The 27,253-nt window shown below is 57.4% G+C and overlaps 1 protein-coding gene across 7 annotated transcripts; it reads right to left on the bottom strand.

Moving 5' to 3' along the window:
• Positions 1–136: 136 nt before the first annotated feature.
• CFAP45 (cilia and flagella associated protein 45) lies at positions 137–27,253 on the bottom strand. 7 transcript variants are annotated; one of them, XM_023247499.2, is made up of 12 exons: positions 27,141–27,253; positions 21,406–21,531; positions 18,932–19,068; positions 16,509–16,653; positions 16,049–16,219; positions 14,526–14,704; positions 12,399–12,528; positions 7,866–8,012; positions 5,344–5,457; positions 4,565–4,758; positions 631–855; positions 137–340 (listed from the first exon to the last, which is right to left on the bottom strand). In XM_023247499.2, exons 1-12 carry the CDS (start codon positions 27,141–27,143, stop codon positions 262–264), a joined length of 1,650 nt encoding a protein of 549 aa, XP_023103267.2. In that variant the 5' UTR covers positions 27,144–27,253; the 3' UTR covers positions 137–261. The 7 variants fall into 7 exon arrangements, 1 of the variants encoding a protein (XP_023103267.2); XR_006591716.1 differs by lacking the exons at positions 137–340; positions 631–855 and adding exons at positions 2,425–2,953; positions 3,402–3,472 and having other exon boundaries at positions 3,664–4,758; XR_006591715.1 differs by lacking the exons at positions 137–340; positions 631–855 and adding exons at positions 2,425–2,953; positions 3,402–3,469 and having other exon boundaries at positions 3,664–4,758.

Here is a 27,253-nt window from a genome sequence, read left to right as displayed (position 1 = left end):
GAGGGACCACCCGCAGAGGGCACCTTTCGGTCCCCTGCCCCAGGCCATCGCGCCGCCCTCGGCCCTGGCTCCCGCTCAGTACCCTGCAGCAGACACAGCCACCCCCCCCTCGCCCCCAAGAAAGCTGAGCCGTTCCTTAAAGAAGTGGGATAAATTTAATCTGTACCTCTAAAATGTCTAGGCTAGCGGCAGTCATGGACGCCCAGAGACTGGGCAGAGCCTGTCCCCTTGCAGGCGTCCCCGGGGACATGGAGGCCCCCCTCAGTTCACAGAGGAGGCTGGCAGGATGTTGGCTTTGCGCTCGGCTTCCACACAGTACTTCTCAGGGAGGCCCGTGGCTCTGCAGGGGGCAGGGGGCGGGACAGGCGTGCGTGGGCCGTGGGACCAGACAGGAGCAGCAGGAAGCGGGCCTCGGTGGGGGTTCCGGGACCTGGGGGCCCGCGCCCCCCATCCCGGCTCCTACAATCCGTCCCCCAGACACGTTCCCGTCAGGGCTCCGGCCCCTGCCACGGATCCAGGAGGCCCCGGGACCGGAACCTTCTGCGGCAGCCCCCCCCCTTTGGAGCCAGGAGTCGCCCCGACTCCCTCACACCCTGTCCTGGGGAGAGGGGGGTACGGGGCGGGGCCCACCTAAGCTCCTGGATCTTCTTCTTCTTGAGGTCATCGATGCGCTCGCGCCGCTTCCGGGCCTCCTCCTGGAGACGCCGGCCCTCCTCCAAGGTGGCGACGCGGTCCTGCACCTGCTTCTGTTGGTTCTCGCGCACTTGGCGCCGGAGCTCGTCCGCGTGCCGCAGGCGCCCCGCGGCCTTTTTCTCCGCCTCCAGCCGCTCCTTCTCGATCTGCTCTCTCTGAGCCCTGGAGGAGGGACACCGGCTGCCCCACGGCCCGTCTGGGCCGGCCCAGCGAGGAGAGGCACCCCGGGAACCTTCCGGAAGGGCTCCTCCGGTGGACCTGCTTCCGAGAGCGCAGCCCCGCACACTGCGGCCCTTTTGCGGGGCTCAGAGACCAGAGCTGCCCCTAGGCATGCCGCCCCCTCCTCAGCCAGGCCCTGCCCCGCGGGCGGGCTCCGAAGGGCCCCGTGCGCGCTCTGGTTCTCCTCCATCACTGTTTGGAAATTTTTTTTTAGTTTTTTTAATGTTTATTTATTTTCAAGAAAGAGGGAGACAAAGTGTGAGCAGGGGAGAAGCAGAGAGAGGGAGACACAGAATCCGAAGCAGGCTCCGGGCTCTGAGCTCTGAGCTGTCGGCACAGAGCCCGACGCGGGGCCCGAACCCACAAACCATGAGACCTGAGCCGAAATCGGACGCTTAACCGACTGAGCCACCCAGGCGCCCACTGTTTTGAAATTCTTAATACTTTTCGAACGAGAGATCCCGCGTTCTTATATTTCACCAGGAGCTGGCCCGCGCTCAGGGTTTCGCCCACTGGAAGCTACTGTTCCAGCTCCTTCTGTCGTACAATGCAGAACTCGTCTCTGGCTTGTTCTAAGATCGTCTCTCTCTCTCTCCCTCCCTCCCTCCCTTCCTTCCCACAAACAATAACAATGACATTAACAAAACCGCAAAGGGGATGCTTAGAAGTGACAAGGACTGACACCTGCCGTGCAGGCTCTCTCGTTTGCGGGAAGAAGGCGGGAGCTCGCCAAATTCCCCACAGGGGCCTCTTCACGAGGGGACTTTTACGGGCCCTGATTTCCCTGGCCAAGCAGCCAAGCAGCCCGTGTGGGCCAGACAGCCTCCGGAAAACTCAAAGGTACTGTGTTCACATCCCAGGGGGAGCGCGGTGCTAGGCCACCCTGGGCTATCATCTTAGTTCTTCTTTTTTATGTTTATTAAATTGTTTTTTTCATGTTTACTTATTGAGAGAGAGACAGACAGACAGAGCATGAGCAGGGGAAGGGCAGAGAGAGAGAGAGAGGGAGACACAGAATCCGAAGCAGGCTCCAGGCTCTGAGCCGTCAGCACAGAGCCCGACGTGGGACTCGAACCCACGAACCTCGAGATCATGACCTGAGCCGAAGTCAGACACTTAACCAACGGAGCCACCCAGATGCCTCTTGACAGAATCAAAAACCAAAACAACATGTAAAATCATCTCAGGCAGGATTCCTTACCTGCCCCCCTGCCCTGAGGGTACTCGTGTCCCCGACAAAGCTTCCAAAAGCACAAGTCACTTACTCATCTCCCCAGACCCACAACACGCAGCATCGTCTCAACTCTGGGCACGTCCCTTACACCGGCGGGCACCTCCCAAACCCTGCACCTGCCACGGAGCCTCCCAGGCTGTCAGGAGACACGCGCTGGCTTCCTCACCCCCCTGTATTTAGACTCCAAACCTCCACCGCTCAGACACATCTGTGACAGCAGGAAGCCTTGCCTCTTTGCCTCGCCCTTATTTTCCTAGATGGATAAGGGTTTTCTGTTGTTTTCCATCCTGCGAGACAGGGTGGAAATGGGAAGCTGCTTGTGTCACTGGAGATCCCCTGGGCTGGCAGGCAGTGAGAAACCTGAGTGGGGAAGAGCCTGGTCACTTCACGGGGTTAGGGCAGTGCCCTTGGAGCCTGGGCCTCACCCCCGACCAGTTACATCAGAATCTGTGGAGGTGGAGCCCGGGCCACAGTACTTGATGAAAGCTCCAAGGCAATTCTCAGCACCACAGGGGAGGGGAGGTCAGCTCTCCCTGCCTAGTCGGTGAGCTGAGAGTCCAAGGCATCCCTCTGTCCGGAAGCAGGAAGCCCGCGTAGAGGCCATCCACAAGGTCATGCTTTGAAGTAGGAAAAGTTGCATTGCTGGCTACGGGCAGGGACATTCCTAGCACTTGAAGACACCTGGCCTGTGACCTGGTGGTCACGTGGCCCTGGAGACACCAGGTCTAGATGCTAACCCAGAACAGCAGGTGAGACCGAACATCTCCGAGGGGCTGGTCTCGCTTTAATAACTGGCTGGTGCATATGCTTCAGGCAAACAAAGCAAAGAAGGGACAAATGGGTCAGGGGCAGAAGGAGGACCTTAATTTCTTTCCATTAATATTTATTAGTGCCTGCTAAAGGCATGTGGCAGTGAGGGCAGGCATCTGAAAGGTAGTTTGGAGCCCAGGGGCAGAATCTTCGGGGCCATTACGGAAGCTGCCTTCCTCGGCAGGCTTCCGGAGACCACGGCATGACCCTTGAGGGCAGGCAAAGGCCACCGCGGCTGGGGGAGCAGGCGCGGGGGGCCCAGGGTCCAATAAAAGACCAGGACCCCGGCCCTGGCAAGGACGGAGATTCCTACAGATCTGCGCTGCCTCTGGCGGGGGGCCCTGGGGTCTGGCATGCAACTAATGGGGTCAATATCAAGGAGGACCTCTGGCACATAGACCAGGTAGACGAGAAGGCCGGGCCGCACCTCTCAGTCTCTACTCACCGGAGCACGATTTCTGTAATCTCGTATCCACACCCCCATCGCAATTCGGTTTGTTTCTTTGAAAGCTGCTGCTATCACAGAGTCCGAACCAGAGCGAGAAAGGAGTCACTCCTGGTGAGCCCAGAACACTTAGCCCAGGGGGTGGGGTCTGGTGGCGGCAGGTGACCCCGACTGCCGCCAGAGCAGCCGTGACGGCTGGCGGCTCTGGGGGTGAACGCCGGGCAGGGAGAGCGACAGTCGTGAACACCTCACTTCCACTTACAGGTGGGAATTATCGTGGAGACAAAAGACAACGAAAATAAAAGGATGACGAGCTGGCAGGAAAGACAGATGGATACAGGGGAGGTCAATCCAAGCAGGAGTTGCTCACATCCTTCCCACAGCGATGGCCAACGACTGTGTTTTGTTCACCTCCAATATGTCCCACGGCGGAGCCTTGAGTTTACGTGTTGGATACTGTTTATCAAATGAATGGCAAAGACACCCCCCGCCCCCCGGAGCTCTTCTCCAGTGACTCACAAGCTTGGTGTCCGAAGCTCTCTCTGTTCCTCGTATTCTCCCCCACTGTCTGCTTTATCCTCACCCCTAACCAGCGGGGGTACGTCGAGGCAGGGGAGGGCAGAGGGACCAGATGTATACTTTTACTTACGCCTTTAATCCTCCGGGATAAACAATCCAAATAATACCCAATTCTTTAGACACCTCCGGGTGCTGGTTTCCAAATCCCTAATCGGAAAATTCTTGGCTCCTGGGGCTCCTGGGTGGCTCAGTCGGTGGAGTGTCCAACTTTGGCTCAGGTCATGCATGATCTCACAGCTCATGAGTTCGAGCCCCGCGTCAGGCTCTATGCTGACAGCTCGGAGCCTGCTTCGGATTCTGGGTCTCCCTCTCTCTCTGCCCCTCCCCCTCTCAAGCTCTGTCTCTCTCTCTCAAAAATAAATAAACATTAAGAGTTCAATAAAAAACCAAAAACAAAAACCTCTCGGCTCCCCATTCTTGTCTTTGAAACATTTCAACTACCCATCCATTCAGAATGGCTCCACCGTCCCGGGCAAGAGGAGAGCACCTCTGTCTGTGCACCTGCCAGCAGGGTCCTCCCCCCAGTGCGGGCCATCCCTGCCGCAGGCCAAGGAAAGGAAGCCGGGGTGCCCGGCCCCACCTACCGAAGAATCCTCTCGAAATCGTCCCGGTCCCGTTGCACCTGAACGGCCAGAGCGTGCTCCTTGAAGGCCACCTGTTCCAGCCGGCTCTGGCGCAGTTGGGCCTCTGTCTCCATCTTCTTCTGCGCGTTTTCCTTTTCCTTCCTGCGCCACTCCCTGTCCGCAACCTCCTGGTTGCGCTTGGCCCGCAAGGCGTCCTGGGAAAGGAGAGGGTGGGGAGACCAGCGAGGGTGCAAACCGACCCCGGGACCCAGCGGGCACCTCAGGAAGACACCGGCTGCAGACTCCGACACGGCCTGCTTTGAGGCGTGGCGTGGATTTCTCTGGCGACGAGGTCATTGCAGGGAAGAGCCCACGGAATCTCGTAGAACTTTCTGGTCCGCAGATACCCCGAGGGGTCACCTTGCCCTCCCTCGCCGCCACCCGTCCCAATGCTTTCCTCCCCAGACCTCGAACACCTCCAGGCGGTCCTGCGATTGCCTCTCGTCTTAAAAACTGCTAATGATCGGGGCGTCTGGGTGGCTCTGTCGGTTAAACGTCTGACTTGGGCTCCAGTCATGCTCTTGTGGTTCGCGGGTTCAAGCCCCGCATCGGGCTCCCGCTTCAGATTCTGTGTCTCCCTCTCTCTCTCTGCTCCTCCCCGCCCTCATCAAACTGTTCAAGTCTCCGTAACCTGCATCCCCTCTTCCGCACCTCTGCCCTCCAGGGTGGTTTCGCAGGCTGTCAAAGGGGGTAGTTAAGGGAGTGGGGGAGGCACAGGGGAGCCGAGACTGAGCGGGTACCTGCTGTGCCTGGTGATCCTGCGCCTTCTCCTGCATGGCCCTCAGCCGGGTGATCTCCTTCTCTTTCTCCCTCCGGATTCTCTCCTGCTCAGCCTCAAACTCTGCTTCCCGAGCCTACCAGGAAGGAAAGGTCTCGTAGAGCAGCCCCCACCGCCGCAGCCTTGCAGAGACACGAAGCCCCCGCAGCGGTCAGTCCGGGGTCTCCAGTCCCTGACTGCTTTTCGGGTTGGACCAAACAAAGCTAGCAACGCACGCAGGCATCCCAAGCCCAGCCTTCACGTTCCATCCACCGCGTCGCAGACCGTGTCCGAGTAGCAAGGCCAGCGGGCCGTCTCTCCAAGTACCAACGGCGGCATCCTGCGTGTCGTGTAAAACGCAGCAGGTGGGGGTTACCTCATTAGTCCCTGGGCACACGGCCAGCCACGCTTCGGGCAGTCCTGCGGGGGCCAGCAGACACCCAAGGAGCGAACCATCAGAGTCGGCGCCCTTTGCCACTTCTCGGAAAGAGCAGACATATCCCTACAATCTTCCCAAACCCGGCTTCCCAACTAGCATTGTTGGGTGGTCATAAGACTAATGGCTTGGGTCGGGCGGAAACGTGATCCCCCCATAAAGAATGTTCCGTAGCCATCATTCTACCTGCCCAGGCTTCTGTGAAGCCCAGTGAGTTGCCCGCTTGTGAGTCGTGCACGGGGGGCTGTGTGTCAAGCTGGCCTCGGTTTCACCTCGCCCCAGATGGCCAGGGCAGGGAACTCTGGAGACTTCCACAACCAGTCTCTGCCTTTAGCCCTAGAGGGGCAGCCCCGGCTGCAAGAGCAGAGGCCCCTGTGAGGTGAGTCTGGTGACATGGGCTGTGGGCGTGCCCAAGCGCCCGACCGCTATGCCGGTCGCCAGCCTATCCCAGCTCCGCCCCCCCGGTGTCCCTTCCACATGTGAAGACCAGCCCTACTCTTCTCCTGCTCGGAAATCTCCGGTGACTTCCCCACCAGTCCAGGCCTCCAGCTCCGCTCAAGGTCCAAGGGGTCCCCAACAACCGCTCTCAGCTCCCCGTCGCCTCACCACCTCATCTCTCGTCATGACGGCCACGGGCTCTGCAAACTGTCCACCAGCTCCCACACGTGACCGGCTTTTTACCACTACATCCACCCGTTCGGGGAACCGGTGGCTGAGCTCCGCACAAAGTCCACGGCATTCCAGGTACGTTCGACCCGGTCTGCTGTTGGACACACAGCGAAGCATTCGGGGTATTTTGCATCAGTCAGTGACAGGGCTTACAAGGTGCTGTGATGGTTCAGTGAGACAACAGCTGTAAAGCACTGCGCACAGAGCCCGTGCACAGACTGAGCTCCCGACGTACGGCAGCTCCGTGATCCCTGTGATGCCCCAACCATCCCTGCCCCCAACCTCTGTTCCTGCTGTTGCCTGCATCTCCTGGCATCTGATAAGCGAGCCAAAGCCAAACAATAAATACATTAAAAAGCTTTGTTGAGCTTCATTTTCTGTGGCTTGCATTTGGAGCATACAGGTATATCCGATCCGCCGTTTTCAGAACACGCCCGCGATGCCCCCCTGCCTGTCATCCCTACTACAGGGGAGTAGGGCACGTTCTCTGTCACCACGGAGCCTCGGAGCTAGCAGGAGGGGGCACGCACATGCAGCTCTGAACGCCTTTCCTGCCACCTTCAGCCCTTCCTTCTCATTTTACGTAACTCCACGTTCGCTCCGTCTAAGCCACGTTCGCTCTGTTTTCCACTCTCCACTCCTCACTGACCCTGGTCCCTCCAGTTCTCAGCCCGGCTCCTGAGCGAGCCCACGTGGCGTGAGCGGCCTCTCCTGGATCCCCTGCTCTGCGCCACGCCTGTGCTGGCGGCTTCCACAGCCACTGCGGGAGAAGGCTCTATTTTCTGACACCCAGGACAGGATGCCCAATCTAGGAATTTTCACAAGAAAGTTATGGGGCGGGTGACCCATGATTACCGGGGATATAATTACGCAGAGGCCACCGGGAATCCACAAAAACTTCCCTTTCCCCGACAGTTTTCATTTTGTTCCCTGCCGGTACCTGACCCTCATCCAACTTCTAATCAAAGGTGTTAACAAGGATATAACACCCTAAATTGGGTGTCCCTCGAGCCTGCTCTCTGTTAATGAATAAGTGAACCGGCCAACACGAAGAGGAAAAGGAGCCAGGTCCTTGAATGAAGGACGTCCGTTTTGAAAGGGAGGCATGGCTGCCTGGGGCGAGTCCCCTTAGATCTCAGGCCTGCCTCTCCGCGTCGTAGATGTTTCGCTCGTGGCCACAAGCCCCAGGCCTCGGAAACCTACTGTCTTCAGGGGCGCCTCGGTGGCTCAGTCCGTGGAGTGTCCAGCTTCGGCTCAGGTCGTGATCTCACGGTTCATGAGTTCGAGCCCCCCGTCGGGCTCTGTGCTGACAGCATGGAGCCTGCTTCGGATGCTCTGCCCGCCCCCCCCCCCCACCCCTTCCCTGCTTGCGCTCAGAGGAAGAAAGAAAGAAACCCTACCATCTTCTTCTTGGTGAACTCCATCACCATCTGGTCCGCCAGCTTCTCCTGGGCGAGCAGCTCTGCTTTCTGTCTCTGGTTTTCGTCGTTAATGCGCTTAATCTCGGCTTGCATCTTCAATTTTTCCTGGTGCCTTCGTTCCATGTCCTGAAGGAAGGAAGCCTCCAAGTGGAAGGGGGCAAGACCAGGAGACACTGGCACGTGGGGGCAGAGAGAGGCAGGGGGACGCGCGCCGTCTGCGGTCTAGCCACCGCCGCTGGCCCCTGGTCAAGGGGCCCTCCAGCGTCGCCGGTGACCCCTCGCAGCCCCTCTTTGCCGTCTGTACCCTCTTGGCTTGGTGGCGGTCCTGACACTCTTGATTTCTATACACTCTCAGGGAAGCAGAGGCTCTTAAAACTCTACCCGGCGGCTCCCACGTGTCCTGCAAAGTCCTACCCGCTGTTCCCGGCTTTTCCCCTGCCTTCAGTTTTCTTCTCTTAGGCAAACCCTAGCTTTTGGTCTCGACTCAACAGCGATGACCGAAATAATAAAGCGTTGCCCTCATTGAGTATGTTCTACCCGTTGGGCACTTTATGCAGCCTAGCTCTGAAACCTAAATGCACCCCAAGACCCTGAAGGGTAAAGCTTGTTGTCTCTCCTGCAAATGAAGACACTGAGGCCCTGAATTTAAGTGACTTGTCCAGGGCCATCCAGCTAACAAACGCCAGTTCCAGAATTTTGGAACCTGGTCTTTCTAAATTAAAGTTCCAGTCTTCCCTGGAAGATTCTCTGTCAGTTCTCTCTGCACCTCTGAATCCCCTCTGCACTCAAGACGGTGCCACAGCTCAGGCACTGCCTTGTGGGTCCCCATTCACTCTTGTGGGTTTACTCTGTCCCAGCCAGGGGACGGCAACCACGTCACGTTTCCTGTCTTCCCTGGCAACATGCGGCCCAGTGAGAGGAAAACAGCAAATACTCAATAAACCAGAACAGGGATAAAGGAGAACCAAAGTGAATGGCATGTGAGCAAAAGAAAAAAAAAAAGGTAGACACAGAGAAACACGATGAATGAATGATGGCAGTCAAGGCACCTGACCCTGAGGGACAAGATCCCTTCTAAGGAAGGAGCCTGAACTTGCAAAGCCCCCGATGATCTGACGGAGCACATTCTCAGGGCCCCACGCGGAGTCTTGTGCACAAGATGGAATGTTGGAATCTGGCCCACCTATACTCTCCCAGGACTCTCCATCTCTTTGTGCCCAATTCTTCTACCCATCAACTCCCGCCGTGTGCTGTTTCCAGTTCCTTCCATCTGTCAAAGGCCAGGCCCCACCCAAGACTTCCAGCTCCTCCCCAGCCGCGCTTCTGACCTGACTCATCTGAGGCAACTCTGCGGGCTCTCCCCAAGCTTGACTCACAGCCGAGTTCAGGGCTCCCGGGAAGCCTCGTGCACCAGATCAACACAGCACTGACTGTCCCCCCCCACCTCCCCCCCAGGCCTGTGATGCATGAGTCATGGCCGTCAGCGCTCCCTCACTCTCGCCGTGCCTACCTGTTCACTCACCCCACTTTTCCCCACCTGACCCAGCGACTCTCCACCCCTTTCCCCCTTCTCCCTTTCTTCCTTTCCTTTCTATCTGCTTCCCACCAGAGCTGGGGCTGCCACTGGTACCCACGCACTATTTAATCCCTTGACCCGCTCCACTAGAAAACCCACCGACTTCCCATCCACGATGCATACAACCATGCATTGACTCACGTCTTTGCCTATTTATTTTCTTTTCAGTTTGTTGTTTTTGTTGGCTCACTAGACTTCCAAGAGACTGAAGGACTTTCACTGTCTCTGATCTCTGAAGCCATTGCAAAGCAACCTCAGGAACCCTCCCCCCCCCCCACCGCCCTGCTCTTCTCTCTCTTGCTAGCAAGGTGGGGAGCACTGCCCTGCACCACCCAGAGATCATAAGGCAGGTCTGAGCTGGGAGACACACGTTCCTATCTTAAATTTTTTTTTAATGTTTGTTTATTTATTTTTGAGAGTGAGAGAGAGAGAGACAGACAGAGCACGAGCAGGGGGCGAGCAGAGAGGGAGACACAGAATCCGAATCAGGCTCCAGGCTCTGAGCTGTCAGCACAGAGCCCGACGCGGGGCTCGAACTCACGAATCAGGAGATCATGACCTGAGCCGAAGCAGGACGCTCAACCGACAGAGCCACCCAGGCGCCCCAACACATTCCTATCTTCAAGTCGCCTAAGAACACTTCCTGGAAGCTCGGAAAGTGCCTCTTCGAAGGACAGTACCAGTACGACGAGACACATCGGGCGACGGTGTTGACTCACGGACGCCTGGAACTTTCTCAGGGAGTCCACCAAGTCCCCCTCCGACAATCTAGCCGGATCTCCCGGCCTTCCTTTCGCAACCCTTCCCTGCATGCTGAAGCCCTGTCTCCTCTTCCGGGCTCTTTCCCTTGCTCCCTGAGCCAGGAGCTCGGCCAGGCCTCTCTGGCTTCTCAGCCCAGCTGGGCCCCCTTCTCAAGCAGCTCACAAGGCTGCCTGCCCCCCCCCTGCCCCAGTCTTCCTGACTCTCCCAGTGCTCCTCCCCTCACCCCCCACACAGGCCCTCACACTGTGAGGCGCTCTGAGAAGCCTCCATAACCGTGAGGCTGCCCCCCAAGACCCCTCAGGGACCCCCATCCCTCACCGCCATCACATCACAGGGTGGGGGTGGGGGGGGGGGACGACAACCAGCCATCTTAACGTGGGGAACGAGGAGAAAAAGGAAAGAATGCACACTCCACAAGTTAAAAGACACCCCGAGGGGGGCGCCTGGGTGGCGCAGTCGGTTAAGCGTCCGACTTCAGCCAGGCCACGATCTCGCGGTCCGTGAGTTCGAGCCCCGCGTCGGGCTCTGGGCTGATGGCTCGGAGCCTGGAGCCTGTTTCCGATTCTGTGTCTCCCTCTCTCTCTGCCCCTCCCCCGTTCATGCTCTGTCTCTCTCTGTCCCAAAAATAAATAAACATTGAAAAAAAAATTAAAAAATAAATAAATAAATAAATAAATGACACCCCGAGGACATAACCCGACAGGCCGGAAAGGGGGACACTCCTCAAGTCTAGCTAGCCTGGGCGCTCCAAACTACCAGTGCCATAGCAATGAAGGCAGGAAGGAACCAGAGTTCTTCCAGGTGAGAGCTGACAAAGGAGACCCAAGTGAGTGCAAGGTGGGGACCTTGACTACATCCTGGGTGGAGCGACAGAAGACACCTCAAGGCACCTTCAGGGAGCCACTGGGGGACTGAATGTGGATTCGGAATTAAACGATATCAGAGAATCATCGGATTCCGCTTTTCGACGAGGGGCTGTGAGTGTCGTAGCGTCCACTGGACAGAGAACGTCTCTGCGCTTCCGAGACAAGGGCTGCAGCATTTAGTAGCAAAGAGCCAAGACACCTGCAGCTCACCGCCGAATAGCGTAACAGTGACAAAACGCGTTTGTGCTCCGAAAAGAGATAAGCGAGCAAGGCAGACTGGCAACCGGAAAGTCTCAAAGTCTCGGCCCAGCGCTGATGGGTGTGACACAATTCTTCCAGTTTGCCTGTGTGTATAAAAATGCTCGCAGGCAAGGGGCGCCTGGGTGGCTCAGTCGGTTGAGCGACCGCCTTCGGCTCAGGTCACGATCTCACGGTCCGTGAGTTCGAGCCCCGTGTCAGGCTCTGCGCTGACAGCTCGGAGCCTGGATCCTGCTTCGGATTCTGTGTCTCCCTCTCTCTCTGCCCCTCCCCCTCTCATGCTCTGTCTCTGTCTCAGAAATAAATAAACATTAAAAAAATTTTTTTTGATTTTTTTTTTAAATGTTCACAGGCCAAAAAAACCGAGTGGGGAGGGGAGAACAAATAAATGTGCCAAATGCTCGCCAGCCAAGGGCCTCTGCCTAATCCCATCAGACCAGACCCACAAACAGGAGAGGATTTAAGTCTCCGTAGTTGGGGCGGGTAGTTCGGGCGGGTATGTCATCGTTTCTTCTGCGATGGATGTGCGCACGGGTTTTATTTAGACGAATGGGTTGGTGGGGGGGGTTGGTGGGGGCGGCAGGGGGAAGGCTTGGTTCTTGCACACAATTAACCACACTGGGGTGCCCTGCGCTTTGAATGAGGGAACCGCAGGGAGCCTGGGCCGTGGACCCCGGTCCGGTCCACCTGCCCGGCACATCGTGTCCCCGGATAATGGCAAGAGGGCTAGAAAACATCCCCAGGGGCTTGCGTGTGCGAGGCAGACAGCTATGTATTTCCTTTCTGCGTCCACTCACGCAGACGCGTTAGTGTCGGACCCCGCGACCCGGGGAGGGGGGCGGGAGGCCACGAGTCCAAATCCCTGCCCACCCCCGCCCCCCAGCGCGACGCCACGGCCCAACGCGTGTTCAGTGCGGCCGCCACGAGCTAAGGGCGGCGATGTGAAAGGCGCAGGTGCCTCACAGAAAAGCAGTGCACGCCCCGGTCCCCCGGATCTCGAGCGCCTTGGCGCCGGGGCCGCTGGGAGCGGCGCTCGGCGGGGCGCGTTACCCGCAGATCTTCCTCCTGGAGCTGCTGCATGGACGCCAGCACCTGCTCCTTCTCCTGCTCCCGCTGCTCCGCCAGCAGCGACCGCTCCTCCCGGTTCTTTTCCATCTGCTGCACGATGTGCCGTCTGCCCCTAGGAGCGAACGGCAGCGCAGGGGCTCAGAAACCCGGGCCGCGCTTCTCTGCTCCAGCCTCCACCCACACAGCCCCCACGATGGGAGGTGGCAGTCACAGGGACAACTCGACGAGCGCCCCGTAAAACATCGCCGTGCTTCCTGAGACCAGACTGTCCTGAGGGGGCCGGTTCCCTACCTTCCAAGCCCCCTTTCTTCTAAAATAATTTTTTAACGTTGATTTATTTTTGAGAGAGATAGACACAGAGACAGAGCGCGGGGCAGGGGAGGGGCAGAGAGAGAGGGAGACACAGAATCCGAAGCAGGCTCCGGGCTCCCGGCTGTCAGCACAGAGCCCGACGCCGGGCTCGAACCCACGAACCTTGAGATCGCGATCTGAGCGGAAGTCAGATGCTTAACTGACCGAGCCCCCCAGGCGCCCCAAGCTGCCTTTCCTGAGATTCCCCTTCTTCGTTTGTTTGCCCACGCGTGCACCCCACATCGCAACGCGCCTTCTCCCTTTCAGTGTGTCAAGGGCTTCTGAAATCCTATCGTCGCCCCCCCCCAAGCCCGCCAGAGCAATTGTGGGGCACCGGCCCCCCCTATGCTCGCTTCAGTTGGAAAGCCCACGGTCTCCTTCCTGTGCTGCCTCTTGCTGCGTCCTGTCTTGTCCCCCAGCCACCTCCCCCGCCCACTTCGCTAGCCGTCCGTCTGTCTTATGCCCCGGCCCTCACCGCCGGTGGACAGGGCTGGGTGTGAGCAAGCCTCTCGGCTCAGCTCCACAGTAAAAAGCAAAGAACCCAGAGTCTGCAATCAGCGTGGCCGGTGACTCCCTGTGTGTCGTTGGGGTGACAATAAACCCAGAGGCGTCCAGACCCCATGACGGATGAGTAAAGGCAGGGACAATGAGGGAGGACACAGGTCGGGGTGAGCATGGGGAGGAAGGACTACGAGACTCCCATCCAGGTGGAGCCCTTGAATGGCTTCCTGACTCCAGATGAAATAAATGGGAGGAATGAGTAAAAGAGTCTCAGGGAGGCAGGGCTGGGGCTCAATATAAGGACCAGCTCAGATCATTAGAGCGGCCTAATGAGGCAGGCAGAGATTTTTTCCTTAATTAGAGCCGTTTGTGCAGGAGATTAAGAACTACTGAGCTAATAAATAAATGTTTATAGGGAGCCTACTGTAGTCTGCCAGGGACCTACGAGAAGAACAGGGATGGATGGTTCCAGAAGACTGAATCAGACGGAGAGAGACACCAGCCAGTCAGTGTGGTTCAAGGACTGTTTATGGAAATATTTCTTGCCTTCCATGGTGGGTGTTCTATCTAGATCTGGGACACCACGATTCTATGATTTACCTCCTCTGGGCCTTGTCCTTTCCTGCAAAGGGAAGGGGACTGAATTTATTCATTCTAACAGGTGTTAACCACCGGCCAAACTCTCTGCGAGGCCCGGGACCTACGGAAGTGAGTTAAGACGGGGACGCCGTCCTCAGGGAGCACGCCGTCTGGCGCGGGCCGGGGAGCCACCGTGCCTGCATAACGGTGTGGGAGACCACACCACGGTGTGGCCGGGCACCAGAAGGGAGCCACCGAGCCTGCCTGGGGAAGGGAGAGGGGTTTCCGGGGGAGGTGACGGCAAAAGTGTCACACACGGAAAGAAGAGAAGGCGTTTTCCAGGGGCAAAGGGGGGAAAGAAGACGCTTCAAAGCAGGAGGAAGGACAGAAGCGTGAACTGTGACAAGCCCAGGGGTGCTGGGGGAAGGGGGTGGGGGGGACGCGCAGAGGGGACGGCAGGAAAAGGTGGGAAACGAGGCTGAAGGGGGGCCAGGTTGTGAAGCAACCATCTTGGGAATCAGCCTTGAGAAGCTCTGCGGTTCTCGGAATCCCTTCCTCAGGCTCTGAGATGCTCACAGATGGTGATCGTGACCATTTCTCTTCTCCCTCGGCAAGGCTACCCGCACCCAAAGAGCCACGGAAGCGCCAGGGAGGGAGGCCCCAAAACCACCGCTTTACCGGATTCTCTCCTCCCTCCTCTTCCTGTCCAGCTCCTCCTGCCTTTGAATGGCCTTCTGCCGTTCCACCTCCATCATGTGATCCAAACGCCTCTCCTCCGCGTCCAGCTCTCTTTGAATCAGCTGCTTCTCCAGGATTTGGGCATCCCGGATGGCATGGCACTTGGCATTGAGGATGATCTGGAGGGCGGGGAGACGACAGGGGCCCTGGGTCAAGGCACGCGGATCGGGCGGGATGCGCCAGGGGGTGTGGAAGGCGGGGGGCGAGAAACGGGTCCCGCTGGGTATGCTGGACACGCGCACAGCCTCGCGCAAGCCCGGGAGAGCGAGAGCATCCTGTGCTCGCCCTCGCCTCGGCGGAGCTCCACGCCGACATGTGCCAGGCCCCTGGTCTGTGCGAGGAGAGGCCACGGTAGCGCCTTGCAGGGTATCGGGCCTTCGTGTCCAGGGGGTCATCGCGCTTCGAGAACATAAGGAAACCTATGGACCCTGTCCTCCTTAAGATTCACTCACACACACGCACGTTACATTTCCATGAAACTTCAGAGGTCCGAGGCTCCCCCTGGGGGACCCATGAACCCCCATATTCAGACCCTCTGTCCTACTTCTCAGGGAACCTAAGACACTCTTGCAGAGACCAAGCCGCTAGAGTTTTAAGGGGGAAGAGCCCCACGTGACACATCAGGGGATGGCCATCCGTGAGAATGAGCGAAAGAAAGTTCTGGAAACTAAAAGGAGGTGTGAGGAGAAGGTGTAGATGAGGGGGTTGGGGGTCGGCGGTGTGCATTTGCTTGGGACCCACGTGCAACTGAGAAACAAAAGTCCAAACGAGCCTCGGGTCTTCACGCTCTGGGCTAAAGGAGGCGCTTTGGTGTCTTGAGAAGAAGCCCGCTACGGGGGGAGGGCAGGGCGCGCGGCCAGAACGGAGCCAGCAGGACAGACGCGGAAGTCGCATCCTCACCTTCATGTGCCCACCACACTTGGGAGAGCCTCTGCTGTGGGTTAGCCCGTTCACCCCCGCCAATCACCCTGCTAAGCGGTTTCACCACTTTCGCTCTACAAATGAAGGGAGCGAGGGGCGCCGGGGGGGCTGGGTCATTGAGCGTCCAACTTCAGCTCGGGTCACCATCTCACGGTTCGTGGGTTCGAGCCCCGCGTCGGACTCTGTGCAGACGGCTCGGAGCCTGGAGCCCGCTTCCGATTCTGTGTCTACTCCTCTCTCTGCCCCTCCCCCGCTCATGCTCTGTCCCTCTCTCAAAAATAAACATTAAAAAAAAACAAAAAACAAAACACAAACAGATGAAGGAAGTGAGGCCCAGGGTGGGTATGTGACTTGCTGGGGGTCACACAGCTAGCCTGTGGCAAGGCCGGTCCTCCCTCCGACCGCAGCAACACGCCCCCTCCATCAGCCCCTCACCGGTCACCCCTGCTTTCCCCAGGTCCAGCTGGGGCGGAGCCTGTCCGGTAAGAGGAGGGAGGGGGTGGCAGTGGGTCCTGGGGGTGCGGGAGGAGCGAGGCCCCCACCTTGCTCATGCCCCTGAGCTCCTCCTCCTGCTCGGCCTGCAGTTGGCTGGCTCTCTGCAGCAGGTCCTGGGCCCTCTCCTTGGCCGCCTCCTCCAGGTCGCTGAGCTTCCTGTTGGTTCTCCACACCATCTCTTTGTGCTTCATGATCTTCTTACGTGTGGCCACTGCGTCCTACGGGACGCGGTCTGGATCAGTGGGGGGATTGCCCTGGGCGCTGGCCCCACTACCACGGGTGACCCAGTGTGACCCCAGGGATGGCTTCACCCCGTCATGCCCTCGAAACCCAGAAGTTTCTCCGCCTGGCTTCCTGCTCACCCCGCCCCCGCCCCCCAGCAGCGTCCACGCCTGGCGTGCGCTCTAGGGTCTCCAGGAAGCACACGTGGGCGCCTCCTGCCAAGGCCCCCTGACCAGAGCTCCCCCTTCCCATCGGCAGAGATCGGGGCTCGGGGAGGGCAGCTACCATGATGGCCTCCTTCTCCTTCTGGAAGGCCTGCTCCCTGGCCTCCAGCTCTTCTCTGCTCAGGACGTGGGACGCCCACCTGATGCGCTCAAAGTCCTCAGGGCTCATGATGAGGGACTCCCCCGAGGGATCCTTGGCGGGAACACTGACGCAGGGGATGAGCAGTCAGTGGGGAGGAGGAGGAAGCTCTCAGCACGGCGCCACCCTCCCCTCCTCCCTCACCACTGCCAGCGTCCCCAGTGCCGCCCCCCCATGGGCCTCCTGGGGAGAAGGCGTCCCAGGCGAGGGACGGGCCAAACAGAGACGGTTTAAGGACTTTTGCTAAGAGGCCTGGTGCGTACGTTGCCCTGTCTGTGCAGCCGCGAGCCCCTGCGCCATGTGCACAGACGCGCATCCCCGCACCGGGCTGGGAGCTGACCTCCTGGGAGCCCACGCGTGCGGCTCCCACTGCCTGTGCCGTGGCCCCGTGGGTGCAGCCTGTGTGCTGGGCCACACGCTCCTCCAGGACTCGGACTCTGCTGACCGCACGCCTGGCGGCCCAGGCCGCGGCACAGAGCTGGGCCCAGAGGCAGAGCTCAAAACGACGCCGGCGACCTGAACTCCAAAAATAGCTTATTCCTCGAGGACGACTTAAAAAGGGCGAGGGGACGCCGGACAAGGTCGGAACGGATGCTGTGAGAAACCTAGGCATCCCTGTCCATCCGGCCCAGAGAGAAGCTTTGAACCCTAAATATTAATTAAAATCTCTGATCAACAACAGTTGGAGGCATGTCTGTGGCCCTCTCCTCCTAGCCGCCCAGCACATTCAACAAACCAATAGTTAATTATAATGATTACAAACAAATGACATACATAGAGGATGCAGGCGGGAGCAGCAGGGGCCAGGACTAAAGCTGCTTCTGGGTGAGGCCATTTAACAGGGACACGGCAGCGAGACGCAGCCGGTCTGAGGCAGGAAGTGAACCTCATCCCATAAAACTTGTGTGCGCACGCGTGCGTGTGTATGTGTGTGAGCACGCGTGTGAGTATAAGTGTGCGTGTGCACGTGCATGTGTGTGCACGTGCGTGTGTGTGCGTGCGTGTGTGTGTGTGTGAGCACGCATGTGAGTATAAGTGTGCACGTGCATGTGTATGTGTGTGAGTCTGCATGTGCAAGTGTGTGAGTCTGCATGCGTGTATGTGCATGTGTGAACATGTGACTATATGTGTACACGTGTGTGAGTGAGTGTGAGTGTGTGTGTGCAAGTGCATGTGTGTGCATGCATGTATGTGAGCGTGTGCACGTGTGTGTACTGTGTGTGCACGTGTGTGTGTGCATATGTGAGAGTATGTGTGTGAGAATATGTGAGTGTGTTCACATGTGTGTGAATACGTGCATGTGCGTGCGAGCGTGAGCATGTGTGTGTGCACATGCACGTGTGCATTGTGTGGGTATATGTGACCATGTATACACAAGTGTGTGCGTGTGTATATGTGTGCACGTATTGTGTGTGCATGCAGGCGTGTGTGCACGTGTGTGCATGTGGCAGGTGCGCGTGCATGTGTGTGCGGGTGTGTGTGTGTGCGTGCGCGCGTGCCCATGTGTGTGTTGGGGAGGGTCCGGGAGGAGGCCCGAATGAGTGATGGATCCGGGACGTGGCCTGGGACCTGAAGGACCAGAAACGGTCGCATCTGAGACGGCATCCGGGCCGGCAGGACTAGACCCCTCCAGGGAGGAACGCTGCCTTGGGCCCCACCAGCAGCTGCAGCTCTGCTGACCATAAAGGGCCATCTGACGCCAGGGGCTGAGCCGACCCAGCTCCCGACGCGGGCGGCGCAGCGGGGAGCTCCAGTTCTCCGAGGTGCGGCCAGAGTTGGGAGAACGGCCCCGAGGGTGCAGCCGGGCCCCTGAGGGAAAGCTCCGTTCACACTGCCGAGGGGGAGGCCTAACCCCAGGGCGCCCGCCAAGGAGGCGGCTCCAGGCAGGAAGCCGGGCGGGCGTGCGGGGCCGATCCCAGAGGAAGTTCCCAAGGGGAATTTCCTCTTCTGGCCTCAGAGCCCGGGAAGAAGCCAGGGGCCTGAGCAGCATCTGGGCAGTTCCCCCTTACTTCAGATTCTTGGTGCAGCCAGAGCAGTAGGGGGGCTCGGCCGGGACCCACCGAGCACGGCCGCTCTGCCAATAGGTCCGTCAGCAGCCAGAGGAAAGGGAAAAGGAAGATGCTGGGGGTCAAGGGTAAAGGCAAGAAGAGATACAAAAAGAAGAGAAAAAGAGAGGCCGAAATGCCGAGGCAGGAGAGCTGGGAGGCGAACAGGGGAGACGAGTAGGAAAGAAAGGGGGGCCGGACCAACTTCATGAACCCAGGGAGCCCCCTCTCCCCGCACGGGTCTTCGGCAGAAGGGCAGGCTGGGACAGGAAGGCCGGGCACCGCGCCCTGGGCACTCACATGAGTTTCCGGACCATGTCCCGGGTGACGACCTGGATGGTCTCCGGCTTGTGGTCCAAGCTCAGGGCAGCGAGAGTCTTCCGAATGGCGTGCTTATCTCGGAGCAGCACGGTAGGACTGTTGTCCTGGGTCAGAGGCTACGGGGTCAGGAAGGACGGCTTAGAAGCTGGTCAGCCCACATCCTGCCAGTCAATCCTAATTTCTTCAAGGGTAGCCTTCCCCTCTTTCTTCCACCCCAGCCGGTGGCAGAGAAGGCTGGCCGGCACCCGGTCCTGTGGGGACCGCCGAGAGTTGCTGGGGCACTGAGAAAGCAGTGCACTTGAACCTGGCTGCATGTGTTCTGTACTGACCAGCTTCTCTGAGAACAAGCCCCCCCAACCCTCCGTGTCTCGTGCAGACACTCCTGGGTGGATGGGGAGGGGAGTGCCTAGTATGTGTCCATTCCCAACCCCAAACCATCAGGAATGAAAATCTGGGGTCTCCGGGGTCCTCTCCCTCCATGAAATATGTAAGAAGAGAGAATGGTCCCTCTCGGACGCACGGTGGGTTCGAGATAACACACTTTGATACAGACTCATCCAGTCTATGATATTTGGGAGTGTTTAATCTTTCCTTATGATTAATATACTTGGACTCCCCCCCCAAAAAAAAATCATATGGAGGGAGTTAGAAACAGCTAAAGGGCCTGGTAGAGACCTGCTCTTACAACTAACGTGGTGAGAAAGTCAGGGAGTCAGAATTAGCAAGAATACATATTAAATGTAAGATTTTTTTTTCCAAAATGTTCCAACCGTGAACGAGTCTGATAATAAGAACGCGAAACCACTGGGGCACCTGGGTGCCTCCGTCAGTTAAGCATCTGACTCTTGAAAATAAAAAAATAAAATTAAATTAAATTAAATTAAATTAAATTAAATTAAAATAAAACAAAACAAAATAAAATAAAAATAAAATAAAACAAAACAAAACAAAATAAAATAAAAATAAAACAAAACAAAACAAAATAAAATAAAACAAAACAAAACAAAACAAAAATAAAATAAAATAAAATAAAACAAAATAAAATAAAATAAAACAAAACAAAACAAAATAAAACAAAACAAAACAAAATAAAATAGGGGCACCTGGGTGGGTGACTCTGTCGGTTAAGCGTCTGACTTTAGCTCAGGTCATGATCTCACGGTTTGTGGGTTCGAGCCCCGCGTGGGGCTCTGTGCTGACAGCTCGGAGCCTGGAGCCTGCTTGGGATTCTGTGTCTCCCCCTCTCTCTGCCCTTCCCCTGCTCACACTCTGTGTCTGTCTGTCTCTCAATAACACATAAGCGTTAAAAACAATTTTTTTAGTAAAATAAAATAAAAGCACTTATTTCAGGAAAATTTTGAGCACAGGAGAGAATTTCACTTGTCCCAAATGCAGTAACTGTGATCCCAAGTGGAGGCAGGGGGATGGCCTCAGTGGAGGTCCTCCGGGTCCTGAGCTCACTTTGCAGGGACGTCCCCCGGGGTGCTGCTGCCCCCTGCTGCCCATCTGCCGCCAAGAGGGCGCAATTCAGGCGTGCCGCGGGCCGCGTCTGCCCCCTACTGCCGGCTCAGAGACTTCTGACTCCCCCCCCCCCCCCCCCCCCCGCAAGAGGCCAAAGAAATGGGCCAGGAACGGGCATTTTTCCCACTGCCCCTCCCGCTAGCCAGCTGGACGACTCCTGGAGAAGGCGGCCCTTTCCAAACCTATCTGCGCTGCAACTAGGAAACCCCCCAAGGGCCCCAAACAAAAGCTGCCTGCAAGTGACAGTGAGCTCCTCGGATTTTCCCTTGTCCGTAGGAAACTGCTGCAGGTGGGGGTCTCGTAATGGAGAGAGATGGCCGCCTTGAACCCTCTGGAAAGCCCTTTGCCGTTCACGGTGAGAATAGCAAGCGCAGACCCTCCCCACCCCACCGCTCCCCCCACCTGCCCGCGCCCAGGTGTTCACAGCTGGTCTTTTCTCGGTCTCTCCGTCTCTCTCTCCTGGCCTCCCTTCTTCCTTCTTACCTGCTGCACGTCCCCAGTACCAAGAATATCTCAAGCCGCTCTAGCTAGCTCTCCCTCTCGGCACCTTCTCTCCTTCGCTTCGTGTGGGCGACATCAGCACACGAAGACCTGCTCGGGGTTTCCCAAAGCTCAGTAACCCTGCTGGCTGAGCCCCCGGGGTGGGGGTGGGGGCTGGGTTTCTCCCTGATGCTGTTCTTGGATGGAGGGGAAACACCTTACTCCCTCCCCGTCTGCAAACTCGACCTTGACCCTCAGACGTCTCCATCCTGGGGCACTGACTGGGCGGCCATCTGCTCTCGGCAACAGAACCCCCTCGACGTTACACCAGATTTTACACGCCGGGCGGACGTGAGGCTGGCAGGGGTGGGGGAAGCCACGTGCCGCTGTTCCCAGGGGCTGCTCGGGTCTTCCTCAGGGGGGCCACCTGGAAGGGGCTGGGCGAGGGTTACCTTGACACCTCCGAAGAGGCTCTCGTCCACCTCGGAGCTCACGGCTTTGGTCCGATAGCGAGTTTTATTCCTCGACCTGTTGGAAGTGGTGGAAGAGGAACTCAGGATGCCAGCGGCGCTCAGCGGCTGCAGGGAGAGGCAGAAAGTTGGGCTCGTCAGCACCCAGCGCCGTCTGCACCCTGGGCAAGGTAAACCCTCCGGCAGCCCGTAGTGGGGAGAAGCAGGTGGAAAACCACTGAGGGAAAGCAGCCGGGAAACCCTGAAACGTAGGAGACACCCCACAGAAGCGGGGGATCCTCTGGGTAGGAGCCGGGTGAGAAGGCCTGAAGGAGGCCAGGTCCCCGTGTGGCACCGAAGCAGGGAGGAGGAACATGGGGATGGCAGGAGGAGGACGTCATTGTCGTCCCGGTCCCAGTTTCCCACAAGGACACTCGTGAGGCCACTTGGGCTGCCTCCCCAGAAACGCAGCGTCCTCTCCACGGCCCAGCCTCTCAGCCTGAGCTCGGAGCCCCCTTGGCAACTAACATGGCTCTCTGCCCTCCTCCATGTCTCCACCAGCTCACGAGGTTCCGGGGGGGGGGGGGACCAGAGGACACCAAGGATGGAAAGGCACCTGGCCCACGGCTTGGCGTGCGGTGGGTGCCCCGTAAACTCCAGTGGATGAAAGCCTCCTCTACAATCAGGCAAACTGCTTGATGGTGTCCACGCTGTGGCGTTCACTCCACTCCTGGGACCCCAAAAGCGTGCACCAGTCTGCATTTAACCACCCGGTATCTCCCACCATTTGGAGACGTCCTCATCTAATGAGTTGTGAGAGCTAAGGCCCATCTCCTCCAACTATAGACGCTAAAAACACCAGATACACATGCGCCTTCTGAGCCTGGGCAGAGGGCCTCGGCTTCACCGATCGGATCCCCTGAGCCGGAGAACGGAGGGGAGCTGGCGGCCCAGAGAGGTGCTGGCGAAGGCAGCAGCAGCAGCCGCACCCAGCGCCTGGGGCCCTGCTGATAAGGACGCCCACGGCAGCACCCACCAAGCTGCCCGTGCGTTAAGGGTCCTTGCCAGGCCAGGTCCGGGTTGTGATTTTGGCCCCGGTTCCGGCTGCAGCATCTCCCTTTGTCGCCGTTTTCCAAGCATACTTTCCCAGCCGGGAGCTCTCCCAGATCCCCTCAGTATATGCCCTTGTACTCAAAGTAGAGTTCTGGCCCTTGGCCTGCAACCCACGAGACCGGCTAAGACACCCTCCGCGCCCAAGGCTCAGCGAGGCTTCAGCTCTGCCCGGAGGGAAGTCTGTCCCCAGGAGGCGGTTTCTGTGAGAACTGTGGGGCGACTCCAGGCTTCATCTAAAGCTGATCCAAATCCCCGTTTGGAGGAGCCACGCGGTCCCACAGTTCTCTAAGCTGAGCCGTCTCGGGGGCACGAGCTCCCCACTTTGGGTCTCCCGAGCCTGGGAATCGGCAGCCGTCCAGGGAAACGGACTCTGTCGTTCAAGGTCACCAGACCCTGGGCAGTGTGTTCTAAAAGCTCTCTCCGACCTGCCCTGACCAACCAGACAGCCCTGGGCACCTGTTCCACCTGGATCAGGCTTTCACACCAAATCGGGAGATTATTCTCCAGCTGAGCGCACCGCCTGGCTTCCAGAGGGAGCCTCCCTTTACAGCCTCAGGCAGCCCCGGGGACAGCAGAGCAGGCAAGCTTGGATTTATTAAAAGGCAAATATAGCAGGCCCCGAGGATGCCTAATAACAGAGTCTGAAGGGTTATTATATGGTAAGTGGTGAGCAATGGCTCCCCTCTCCACCAAAAATAGAATAAGAAGAAATGAATAGAAGCTACAAAAGGGAGGAGGAGGGAACGCATTGGGAGACCTGGAAAAGGTGGAAGGCGTTGGCTCAGCAGGGATGGCGAGAGCTCTGGGTATAATTAAGGGGAACGGTGTGGGGCCTGGCACACAGTAGACGCTTAGGATGCATTTGATGAAGAATGAATGAATAAAACCCGGCCAGGTGACCTCCACGAGGCCCAGAACACGCCTGGCTCCGGGTCACTACACCGCTCCGCGTTTTCCGAATCACCGTGGAAACGAATGTATGTGAGAGGGCTTGGAATACAGATGGAAAGTCTGATTATTGTTTTGCATTTGTTTTCCCGGTTCTTTTCAAGGGCTCCTGCAGGTTTTCCACGAGACTACAGGTTCCTCCAGGGCTGAGATCCAATCCCCTCTTTCCTGCGCCCTTGGGACCCGGGTCCAGAGGAAGTCACTCAAGAGACGCGAGAGCCTGCCTGAGCCTAGAAGGCAGATGAGAGGAAGGAAAAGAGATGACCACAGAAAAGTGGCCCCTGGGCAGGGCAGAGGGAAGCACTGAGCTCTCTAGGATTGGGTGGCTGAGAAACCTCACGGGGGAAATGCTGACTTTGAAACCACAAGCCACGCACCATGGTTAGCACAGCCAGTTTCGCCAAGAGTTACAAGGACTAGGGAGGTCACCGTGTAAAAGCACTAGGAAAAATGAAGGACCAAGCAGCAATGGAAAGTTAGATCCCTCTAGGCCAGAGACGGTAGCCAAAAGGTTCTTTCAGGAAGTGAAGGGCTGGTTTTATTTCTTGCATGACCAAATAAATATCCCCAAGAAGCTGAGCGGAGCCCACGGGGGGGAGGCGGCTTCCGAAGGAAGGGAAGGAAGACAGACCGTTGAAACTGGCTATAGCTGGGGAGGCAAGAGCGACTGGGAGGATCGGGGACCGATAAAAATGCCAGCCCCGCTTTGATATTTTCATCTTGCTGACCTAGCTGACTCTCTCTCTCTCTCTCTTCAAATACCATCCCACCCCAGGACCACAGGAATTTGGCCTCTGCTAGGAATCTGGGGAGAGACTCTGATGCAGAAAGATTAGCTGGTCAGTCGGATGGCTTTCACTTTGTCATCGATACAGGACAATCTCCATAATACACCAACTTTTGCAGAAAGCAGGTTATTCCTGCGGAAATGCGTGTTTGGAGGGCACACGCCCAGAATGCGTATCCGCAAAAATGTTGGACAGAAACTTGGGGTGACCATTAGTATCTTAAGACGGTTCTTGTAGTGGATAGTTTTCTGCCGTGGAGCGGGTAACTATTTTTATAGGTAACACACTGTATTTATTTGAGAACAAAACAGGGCCGTGGGCCTGATGCTCTGACTCTGAACACAGAAAAGTGACGCCCTTAAAAACTTCAGATCTGGTACGTTCAGCTCAAATCCAGCAAGACAGCTGAAGCAGGGATGACGCAGACGGCTGTGGACTTTCTCTGTCTTGTAACACCTGTCAGCTGAACAAAGACCTTTCACGCCCTCTCCTGGACGTGCTCTCCACCCCGGGTTCCAGTCCCTCTGTTCATACAGGTTCGCACCACAGGCCGGCAAATGCAGGCTTCCAGCTCTTGGCCAGATTCTATTTCCCCTTCTGTGGCCTTTGGTGGCCAAGAAGGTGGGGATGTCCACGCATCAGGCACCTGCCTTTTGCCGAGTGATCCACTCAGGCCACCTCTTTCGCCAGCCGGGACACAAGGTTGGCCATCTGTACTGAGGTCCCAACCCTCCTTCTGAAGGGTGTTCCTGTTTATTGTTTTTGCAAGAGTCCTGGAAATCTGCCTAACCTGCCTTCCTGCGGCCATCAGCACCCCTCCCAACCTCCCCACTCCTTCAAACACTCTCCAAAGCTAGTGAGCAGCACCATACACGCGCGCGAGCACACACACACACACACACACACACACACACACACACAAGGCCTGCCGAAAGAGCAGAGATCACTCACTTGACCCACTACTTCTCAAAGGTGCCCACATGCCCAGTCCTGTCCAAGGGATTTCAGCAGGCCAACCCCGACCCTGAGTGGCCCTTAGGTGAGGAATCCCTCATCTGAATCCTCTAAAGACGACAATTCTGGGGGGCACCTGGGGGGCTCAGTCGGTTAAGCATCCAACTCTTGATTTCGGTTCAGGTCATGATCTCCTGGTTCCTGAGTCCCAGCCCTGAATCAGTCTCTGTGCTGACAGTGAGGAGTCTGCTTGGGATTCTCTGTCTCCCTCTCTCTCTCTCCCTCTCTCTCAAAAAAATACGTAAACATTAAAAAAATTTTGGGGGGGTGCTTGGGTGGCTCAGTCTGTTGGGTGTCCGACTTCGGCTCAGGTCATGATCTCACGGTCCGTGAGTTCGAGCCGCACGTTGGGCTCTGTGCTGACGGCTCAGAGCCTGGAGCCTGCTTTGGATTCTGTCTCCCTCTCTCTCTACCCCTCCTCCGCTCATGCTCTGTCTCTCTCTGTCTCAAAAATAAAAAAAAATTAAAAAAAATTAAGACCACAAGTCTAGTTTAAGTGCAATTCCCTGATTAATTTGCACTTGAAATATGAAATTTTTAAAACAGGAGAAAAATGAACTAACATTCACTGTATGCCTTAGATGCCAGGCGTGATGATAGGCCATCACAGACAGACCCACACCCTGTGCTCACAAGCGCTGAGGACAGCTTGGAATAAGTATGCATGCTAAAAGGGATAAACGAGGGGCACCTGGGTGGCTCTGCTGGTTGAGCGTCTGACTTTGGCTCAGGTCTTGGTCTCGCAGTTCGTGGGTTCGAGCCCGGTGTTGGGCTCTGTGCTGACAGCTCGGAGCCTGGAGCCTGCTCCGGATTCTGTGTCTCCCTCTCTCTCTCTGCCCCTCCCCTGCTCATGCTCTGTCTCTCTCTGTCTCTCAAAAATAGATAAATATTTTAAAAAAAAGAAAAGAAAAAAGTGATAAATGAAAGGGGATCCCCCACTACAATACCCCAGGGAATCCCCAGATATGGGGAGCTGGTCTTTGTTGGAGACTTGTTTTATAATTAACAAACCTCTTCTGAAATTCCTACTTGGGGACGCTGCATTTGAACCACTGAGCCCTAGAAAAGCAGGGGGACCTATGGGCATGAAACATGTCTACGATACACCCAGGGCAGCTGGTGTGCCCCAGAAATTCTAAGGTTATTTCCCACACCCAACCAAGGCTCCATCGCCTGTCCTGTCCCTCGCCCTTATCCTTCAGGGACCAACACAGTCCTCGCCGGAACCCAGACACCCCTTCACGGCTCCTCCCAGGCCTGGTGCACCTGTCAACATTCAGGACTCTGTGATACTTCCCACCTTCAGGACTCCGTGATCCTTCCCACCCCGGGGAACCCCCAGGCCTGCCACAGCAGACCCAGTCCCTCTCCAGGGCTTTTCAAACCTTTCATTCACAAATGTTTGTTGAGTACCTGCTGAGTGAACCAAGCCCCCCCCTAGCGGAAGAGAGAAAACTGAGGCTTGGGGACCCTAGGTGACTTGTGCATTGTCACTCTGCTAATCGGTGGCGGAACAGGTGCTATCACCCGTCACGTGGCCTCCTCACCAGTGGTTTTCCCACATCACGGCCCACAGGCCCCAGCCAGTGGGGGCCCTAGCCTGAGGGACAGGGACGAGAACATCCCTTTCTCCGCAGCTCCCCGGCTCAGCACCACCCCACGCTTTCAATCCCTAGCGACCCCACCCATCATTCCTCCTTTGGAGCCCCCTCAGGACTTCCCTTGTTTCTTCCTTCTAGCCTCGCTCCTGGGCCTTCCTGACCCCAGACCTCGACACCACTTCCGCGCTCCCCAGCCCCCCGCTCTCCCGGCTCGGAACCCCAACCCAGTTCAGGACACCTGAGGCCCCCCTCCTTGGTTCTCCCGGGACCTCACCATCTCAGCCGCAGGCTCTGGCTGCGCGCCTCCGCCGCCTCCAAAGCCCACACTGCCACCAGGGCGCTGGATGTTGATGCGTTACCATAGCAACAAGAGCGCGCGGGCTCCGG

Source organism: Felis catus, chromosome F1 (assembly GCF_018350175.1).
Source record: "Felis catus isolate Fca126 chromosome F1, F.catus_Fca126_mat1.0, whole genome shotgun sequence".
Classification (NCBI taxonomy): domain Eukaryota; kingdom Metazoa; phylum Chordata; class Mammalia; order Carnivora; family Felidae; genus Felis; species Felis catus.
Note: the sequence above shows the minus strand (reverse complement) of the source record. Positions and strands in the feature narration are given on the sequence as shown.